This window comes from Lycorma delicatula, chromosome 5, assembly GCF_047948215.1.
Source record: "Lycorma delicatula isolate Av1 chromosome 5, ASM4794821v1, whole genome shotgun sequence".
Lineage (NCBI taxonomy): Eukaryota > Metazoa > Arthropoda > Insecta > Hemiptera > Fulgoridae > Lycorma > Lycorma delicatula.
Window position 1 is genome coordinate 48,366,312 of NC_134459.1, and position 9,648 is coordinate 48,375,959.

A 9,648-nucleotide genomic window follows, 5' to 3' on the forward strand; every position below is an offset into this window, starting at 1 on the left:
CTGGAATAATTTCACTGTGAGGTACAGGCCTGATAGTAGATCACAATGAAGGATGTTTTACAGTATGTTTAGATTTTTTAGAAATTTCAGACACACTTGTTAAACAAAAGTAACAATTGGTTACATGATCCTTTGGTTCACGCCAAACCATAAATATATTCAAATGGCAAAGCATTCCGTGTACCTTTCAGCCACGCTCTTAAATATGGAGAACAATTAGTGCATACTATATAAGAAGCTCAGGTCTTATCCTGATTACCAATTTTACACTGAAAGTACATCTGGTATGCTTTTTTAATTAAACGGGTAATGTTTTTTCTACTTGATTTTACGGTAAACTCACCATATATATAACAAAAGGCATATATATAACATCATTTACACAATTTTGAGGAATTATAACACTGCATTGTTAACAAACTTAAAACAGTAATAAAACTGAACAAAATTAATTCATTCCTAAATCCAGTGCTTAATACAAACAACACAGCTGCGTTTTCAGCTACATGTTTTGACCTGCACATACATGATTAATCTTGTCCATGAAGGCTCACTCTTCAGTATTAGATATGATGTCATAATATATGACTATGATATGATTTAATTATTTTTCTAGTATTGTTTATTTATAGCTTACAAATTATGATAACAATGTTAAACAATAAAAAATGAGCTAACAAAATACAATGTAGGAGCTTAAAATCCTAATTATATGTTGAAAAATGATAAAATCCTTTAACTAAAATTAAAAAATTTTCAAAAATGGTGGGTGGTAGTAAGATTCTGAGTTCATATTCATTTTCACCATAAAAAAAAAACAAATTAAAATCATGTATTGCATGCTAGGAAACAAAAATTATGTTTGTCACTGTAATAGTAGTCTATAATACTAAATTACATATATATGATTATAAACTTGAGAACACCTTTTTTTTCTTTTTTTAGTAGTCCACTATATTTGTTTATATATTAAAAAATAAAAAGAATATAATCTTTTAATAAATAAAATGTTACTTCAGGCTGCTGATCTACATAGCATAGGATGTTTTCCAAAATCTTGAGTCACAAGTGCATCGTTTTTCACTGTTGATTTTTTGTCTTCCTTCCCAACACCTGCATCACTTGTTGCCTGGGGATTTACTTTTCTTATTCCTAATGACAACACATACCTTTTTTTCAGTTGAGTTTTCACAACCTGGTAATTTTTGTACTAAAGCGGTCAAGTTGTTATCTAAGAACTATATTCACAAACTTATAGCTGTCTCTTCTGAAGAAATAATATTTTTCCATGAATTTTAGAGTTTCTATTTTAATTTCACCACCAAGCATCTGTTACAAGATAAATGCCATCTTTAACATTAACTCTTTTCAAAATTTGTTTAATTTGCAACATTTGATTCTCTTCTTGTAGCATATACATGTATCTTTCATTTGTAAATTTTCTGAGGTGCTGCTATAACCTCTTGGGTCCATAGGCTGAATAAGACTAGTATGACAGACATTTCATGGCAGACATCACCTTTAATGTTACTTATTTCACGGTACTTCTTCATCTGGGTGTGATGGAGCATTAATAATTAAAAGTAATGCCTTCTGAGGTAGTATTCTTATTAGAAATTTTTTAACTTGTATGACATACATAAAAAAAAACAGTATAGCCTGAAAATTAACATTTGGTGTGTGTTGACTACTTATGAAATCATCAGACCATTCTTCTTCATAAAGACAACAGTTACTAGTACTAGTTATCTAGATGCGTTACATGAGTATTCAGTACCACAAATTGAATAATGGCAATCCAACTTTTACATCCAACAAGATGGCACACCACCACACTATTACAAGGGACTACCACATGAACAATTTTCTCAATGTTGGATCAGTCGTGATGGGTCAATTTCCTTGCCCGAAACGCACTATGCCCGGAAAGAAACTGTGTGATACACAGATTGGGGGAAACCCATCTAATCATGCCTAGAACAGACACTATAGGAAATATACCATACGTGTAGTGACCTGTGGGGGATTTGTCCCACCTGACCTGACACAAGACCTCGGTCTTCAATCTCCTGCTTTTGTTCTGATGTCAATAGGTTATTTACCTTGGAAATGTAACGTTCCTTACGCTCAGTAGCGAAGATATCTATTGGTTTGACTCCGGCCATAACATAGACTGCCTACCATGAGACTGTTCTATAACCGCCTATAACAGCCAGCAAGAAGAGCCGTTGGGCCCGCAGTAATATGCCCACGTAACACCCAAAAGTCAAGCGGTGAGATCAGACAGGTGCAGCACATAGCATAATAGCCTCACTGACACACCTTTGTAAAGGATACGCATGGTACGGTAATTCAACCCCCAATCGGGATGACACTACGGATTACATAAAAAGCATCAGCGGACTTTTTTGCTACATACTGTAGATGTTTCTTGAACCGAAAATTCTCATCAAGGATAACACCCAGTTGGTACTTTTGAGTCGTAACGTACCGAATGGGAGACCAGCCATCCGAACCCAGATTCGTCGAGAAGCAGCCAATCGTTCCTTTAGCAACATCATTGTGGTTTTCTCTGGACTGAAAACCAACATCTTATGTTGGAAACTCCACAGCCAGAGTGTCTCACAAGCATGAGCAGCTCGCAACTGTACCTCATTAGGCGAATCCCCTTCAATCAGTAGCAGCGCATCGTCAGCATAAGCGACGACACGACAACTACATGGCAACCTCAAACGCAATATGGAATCAAATTCTATGATCCAAAGAAGTGGACTCAACAGTGCCCTGAGGGCATCCTTTAGATAAGGTTTTACGAACCTCCGAGCCGCCATCACGTAGGGAAACGGTCCGATGGTTGAAATAACTTGAGAGCAATTCTAATTCATTTCGTGTTCACTTACGCTTCTGCATCTCAGACAGGGTAGAGGACCAACATTAGTTATTAAATGCCCCGGATATGTCCAGAAAAATCCCTAATACATATTTGTATCAACTAGAGGAAGCTATATCCATTACTTTTAGTATGGCATCCTCAGTGCCCTTGCCCGGTCGGAAACCATATTGGTTGTCCTTCAGCAAATTATCAATGATCAATCTAAAATTAATGCGCAAATATAGGACCTTCTCAAAAGGTTTAATGTTTAATTTTGTGTTAGCTACACCAACTTCAAAAATAGTTATTTGTTGTAAATACTCTTACTTAAGTTAAAAAATTAAAAAATAATTATTTGTTTATTTTTTTATAAATTATTTTATTCCACAATTTTTGGTGGTATCTAGTACATATATCAAATATATCAAAATAATATTGACGTTTGACGTCAATGAGTTGACTTTTTAAACTTTAATGAAAATTACATAGCTGAAATTTATTTATTCCTTTTTTCGAAGGCCAGTGATGTACTTTTATTGTATAGAATAAAAAATTATGTAATTTTTTTTTTTTTCAATTTGTAAGGTACTTATTTAAATACTACTGTGTTGTTTAATCATTTTACCCCGAATTTTTTTTAATAAATTCGATTTAACTACCCCGTAATTCACTGTAGACGAAAATTTCGTGCTGATATTTTCCCACTTTCTCTATCTTATTCTACATTATTACTAGCTGATATCTAATAAAAGATTGGAAAAAATAGTACCCGGCAACGCCGGGTTATTTTGATTATTATAGGAAAAGGAATCAAATATCTACAGTGTAAAATTAATTTTATTTACAGGTTTTTAAGCAAAAGTAGTTAGCTAGCTTCCCTTAAATACGACCATCTAGGATTCGAGCGGGTACTGGGAACATCATGAGTCCAAGACCGGGACATAACGATTTCTAAAAATTTCCAGGTTCTATCTGAACCGATTTCTACTCATATCTACAACTTTCTAGAAGGTTCTAGAGTTCTATTCGAGTAAACTTGGGGCTAAATGGAAACGGGACAACCCCCCAATCGGCATAGTGACCCCGAAAACTATGGATTTGAACCAATATAAATAGTTTTCGATTATTTTTACCTATCACCCCCACCCCCAACATCATGAGGGAGTCCAAGGGGTATCTTACCCCCACAGTATTTTTTTCAGACGGGAAGTCTAATGTGTAAACGTTTGTGTAAAGGTTTGGTTGAAATTGCTTCAGGCATTCCAAAGTTATTCTAGAACACACTCACCATCTATTTTTATCTATACAGATTTTACTTTGAATTACGTGAAGTATAGAAATTCTGTTTACATATACTTCAGTGATATTAAATATAATGTACACAAGTTTTATTCCAGTTTTTAATCTATTATTAGGGGATTCCCTTTCCATCTTGTAAGAGCCGTAAATAGTTTATATAGGAACACTATGATATAAGCTGCTGTATCTCTCCGACACTCTTCAATATATATTTGGACGATGTCATCCGTAAGTGGCGACAAGGAATATAGTTAAGCGCAGACGTATGTTTTAATATTTTAGCTTATGCACATGATATCGTTGTGATTCAGGAGACAGAAGGTAAGCTGCAAAAGGGAATTTTCACGCTGCAGAATGTGTGCAACGAGTACAAATTAAGAATGTCCGCAAAAAATACGAAAGTTGTGGCTTTTTTAGAGAAGGATCCGATAACATCGAAAATTGTAATAAACAATATAATTCTTGAGCAAGTATTCCACTTTAAGATGTACCTTTCTTAGTAAAATATACAGACATGACGAAGATAAATAAATTTAGACGGATCTGTGGAACAATATGGAAAAATCTTAATAATAACACTCGGAAAGTTTAAGTTTCATAAAACTATGGCGGTACTAGTAGTAATATTAGCGAATTGCGGGTGCTTTGTATAAGGAAAAAAAGATTTCGTACAGCTGAAACGAGGTTTCTCTGAGCAATGAAGAGGTGCAGGTTGCATGAGAACATAAGAAGGGAATTGAATATGTTAGTATTGAAGAAAAACAATTTACGTTAAAAAAATGGTGTGTCATTTAGAATGTATGGACAAAGAACGTTTTTCACTGCAGGCGAGAAATTACAAACTCGAGGAATGTCTGAGGGTTGGTCGATCGATGAGGAGATGGTTCCCGGTTCAGGCAGGAGGCTAGACCCTGATTTACTCGAGCGATTACCCTGATTTACTCTGGGCGAGGCCCAGATTTACTCGATAAACTCCTAGCCCCTGATTGGACTATTTGTAAAAACAGATTTATTTTTACTTGTATTGAATTATAAATGACGGGAAAAATATCACTTGTAAATTTTAAAGATATTTACATGGATATTAACAAAAAAAAAAAACAATAATTAGTAACAAGAAAGTAAAATTAATATAAATCATAATGTATTCTAATACATTTCAAGTACGCTTTATTTTAAAACTTAAGAGAATATCTGAATTTTAGTTAATCGAATAATAATCGGTGTCATGTTATAGAAATAGAAAATATAAATTAGCCGTTTTAAATATGAATTCAGAAACGTGCAGCCGAAAGGACAAAGCAAGAATCCGGGTATCGTGAATTTCGGTTAGCCGAGTCCCCGAATGGGACTGTGCTCGACCATTTTTAAGTTTTTTAAATGTAAGATAACGGATCGCTTTTGTACGGGATACTAAAGAGCATTCTCAACTGAAACCCCTACCCGATCCTGTAATTGTGTGGCGTATGGAAATATGTTATACTATTAGCCGAACATCTAGCCGTAACCTGGATCCTCAGGGGCTTGGGCCATCTCAAGGGCTCCTCGGGGCATCCCGGAACCAAGGGCCTACCCCAGGGCCCCAGAGCTTGCTTTGGTTGCCACTCCCGTCTACCATCAGCGCTCCGCCCCCTGGATCTCCCCAGTTCTTTAACCCTTATGGTTGTGAGAATAACACTGATAAATAACAATTAAAGTGTCAGGCTTTACAGAAACCTGAAAAAGAAACTAAATTACAAAAGACAGAAGAATAATAGTAACTATATGGTTTAAAGAACACACATCTTCGACGCCGAAAAATTCATAACTTATTTCTTTGCCGAACTTATTTCTTTGGTGGTACAACTATAACAATGAAGTAAAAGGATTAATCTTTTTTCCTTAATGTATATCTTTAATTCCCAACTTCATCTCCTTGCTGGTGAAAAAAAAGAGGATTTTTGTTGTTTTTGTTTGTACGGGATAAAAAACTACTCGATCAATCGCAACCAAATTTTTACCCACGTTTCTTGGCAGAACTGAGAAGGTTTAATGAGATTTGCCGGTTGAAGCACAAATTTTAATGAATTGAATTAATGAACTGTGAACCGTGAGTCTATCACTGTGTGAGCTGGGTTTGAACTTAATGATTCGAATCAATAAATTTTAAATACTGATTAATACTAATTTCTTTGTTAATATATCTTAATTCACATTAAAGTTTAAATTTATTATTTACGAACACAAAGAAAAGTATCCTTTTACATAGAAATTAAAATGCGCAAACGTTTTCATTACTCTAGTGTTCTTCGGGCACTTAATTAAGCGGAACTTTATTTTTTTTTTTTACTTGCACCTATAAAATTATTTTAAAAAATTCATTTTCTTAAAAATAGTAAAAATAAATATAATGTTGTTTAACTTAATTACGTGTACATAAAATCTGTTCCAAGAATGTAACCATATTTTTAAAAAAATATTTTCTAATTCTGCGTCTTATTATTTATAAAGTATAAATTATTTGTAAACTATTTTGCCATAAAAAGAGATTTTATGGTTATTTTTAGTTTTATAAAAGTGTAGACCAGTTCTCAACAATTCGAACTGAGACTGTACAAGACTAGTGCAGTCTTGATGAAGTGCTCATCATACATATCATCCATCACTACATATCATCATCATACATATCATCCTTATATATAAAAAACATAGTTTACAATCATCTCTCGTGATTTTATTTAGAGTAAAAATAAACACGGGCAAGGCCAGTATTATAATTCGGGAAATGAGTCGCCATTCTTAGAATCATATCACGAAACAATATAGCTATATTGTTTGCTAATGTTTGGCAATTAAATTTGACATAACCTATATATATATATATATATATATATATATATATATATAGATGTAAAAATTAGTTCAAATTAAATTTAAAAATCTGATGTGGCAACATATGACTTCCTTGTACCCCTATTAAATTATACATACACTTTTTTTTTAATGAAAAGTACATAAAATTGTATTTCATTAATAACTATTTAATTATTTCATTTAATTATTATTCATCGTAATTTTTTTACAATCAGAGCTTAATAATTATCAATAAATCAATATATTTAAATTTAAAAAAAAGTTAGATGAAGTCTGATTCGAACCAATGTGCCTTCTCCTTGTGAGATACAAATATTTTATTAATTAAAATATTTTTTGGCTATAACTCTGGAACCAATGAAAATAAGTACCACTTATGATATATCTTGAAAAGCTCTCAATGAGAGCTTATTACTACAGTCCAAAATTAAAGCTTATTAAAGTCCAAAATCCAATTTGTTTTTGATTTTGGGCCTTTTTTGAACACTTTTGGTTCAGTTGATTGCAATCAAAAGGGGAGGTACACAACTAGATGTCACAACAGTCCTAAATCCAAAATTTCAACATACTAAGGCTAATCGTTTTTGAGTTATGAGTGATACATACGTACGTACAGACGTCACGCCGAAACTGGTCAAGATGGATTCAGGGACGGTCAAAATTGTTAATTTCCGTTGAAATCTAAAAACCGAAATTTTTCGCGATTACAGTACTTCGTACAAAGAAGTAAAAATGTAATAATATTCAAGATATTAGCTATATATTGAGGTGATTAAAATTTCAAAAAATTGTATCCGATCCAATCCTGACACCACAATACATCTTACGAAGGCCCATTCACTGTTAGGTAATGAAGTAAATGCTGTGCTAAAAGGATACTAGAATGATTCGAGTTGCGGCTGTGGCTGCAGTGCCACCAAGCATCAAGATTGGTTGTACCACCTCTTCTTATATATATATTTGATTGATAAAAGGGGCATTTCAAATAGTTTTGTTTACAACACTTCTTAAATTCAAACAAGTTCCTTATGAGCACCTTTTGAGGCGCGTAAAATGTTTAGACGACATACAGTTTCCCGCCACACATTACGAAGTTATCTAGAGTTATTCCATTAATTACACCTTCGATTCTTCTTTTTATTTCATTGCAACCTTCGTTGAGTACATCCTGTCTGACAAACTCCCAAAGAAAGAAATCGAATGGCTCAGCGTCAGGGGATCGAGTGGCCAGGTAATTAGTGCATCATGGCCGATCCAACGTTGAGGAAATTGTTCATGTAGGTAGTCCCTAACATATTGTAAACCCCAGAGTGTTGGTGTGCCATCTTGTTGGAAGTAAAAGTTGGGTTGTCGATGTTCAATTTGTGGTACTGCATACTCCTGCACCATGTCTAGATGACTAGCGCTTAGTAGCCGTTGGCTCGGCGAAGAAGAATGGTCCGATCATTTCATAAGCAATCAACGCACACCGAGGATTAATTTTCAGGCTACCACATTTTGTTTGTCGAACAGCATGAGGGTTCTCGTTAACCAAAATCCGACGGTTAGAGTGACGAGAAATATGGAGATAGCTTCGTCAGAGATGATACTTTTTCGCATTATCTTCGTTCAATTTATCAAGAATGTCTATGGCAAAATTGTAATGGCGTGGTTTATCGTCATCTTCAATTGCGTGCACCGACTGAATTTTGTATCCATTAAGTTTTAGGCGCTTGTGTAGACACATAATTGGCACGATAAGTTTATTTACCCCGGCTTCTCTGAAAGTTTCTTTTACTTGATCCACACAACTTGCTCGGAGACAGAAGGTCTGCCAGCAAATGTTTTGTGTACTACAATTCCTGTATTCTTAATTTGCTGATACCAATGTTTAATACAGTTTTTATTAGGAAGATCACGGCCGTACTCTAAACGAAGACGTCTACGAACAGTAATAACAGATCCGCTTCCATGAAACCATTGTACGGCACATGCTTTCTCCTGCACGGTATCCCCACCGTCGTTGTTAATTCTAGGCCATCCAGTAATTCTTACTTACACTGTTTGAAAAAATAAATTAACGCACACTACATTGCTCTGCTTATTTTTTATTAATCCCTAAAATAGACTGAATAATTTGTGTTCACTCTGTAAATCAAGAAAAGTGAATCAGAGATATGATCTTCAAATTGGAATTTTTTGGAAGTAACAGAATGTTATTCAAAAACCTTTAGATAACTATGTAACAAATATAAAATCGGCATAAATATGATTTTGGCTAAGTTGTTCATAGGTCAAAGAAAATATAACTTTCCATTCCTTTAAATATCAAAAAAATACTTAAATTTAACCCTGTTATCAAAAAGCGTTCAATTATTTTAATAAAAATAAAACTGACTTCAAATCTGCAAACATTGTTTTATTCCAGCTGACAAACATTTATGTTCCACTTGCAATTTACATCAACTGCAGATATAATTGAAAAACTAAGTTTACACTCCTTCAAATGTTTAACTCTTTACTTTTCGTGGAACAATTTATATTCATCCCTTTACGTATAATAATTATTGACAAACATAATTTTACATTATCAACTTATTTTAGCCAACTACTGCCACATAACCTTGCAAACAAACAAAATTATA

General features: G+C 33.9%; 1 protein-coding gene across 1 annotated transcript in view; it reads right to left on the reverse strand.

Moving 5' to 3' along the window:
* The window catches only part of LOC142325673 (protein SERAC1), a 57,537-nt gene extending 54,706 nt beyond the window's left edge, over window positions 1–2,831 (reverse strand). Inside the window, exon 1 of the mRNA XM_075367706.1 lies at window positions 2,818–2,831. Coding sequence (XP_075223821.1) covers window positions 2,818–2,831 — 14 coding nt within the window. The remainder of the gene's footprint in view (window positions 1–2,817) is intronic.
* Window positions 2,832–9,648: the final 6,817 nt, after the last annotated feature.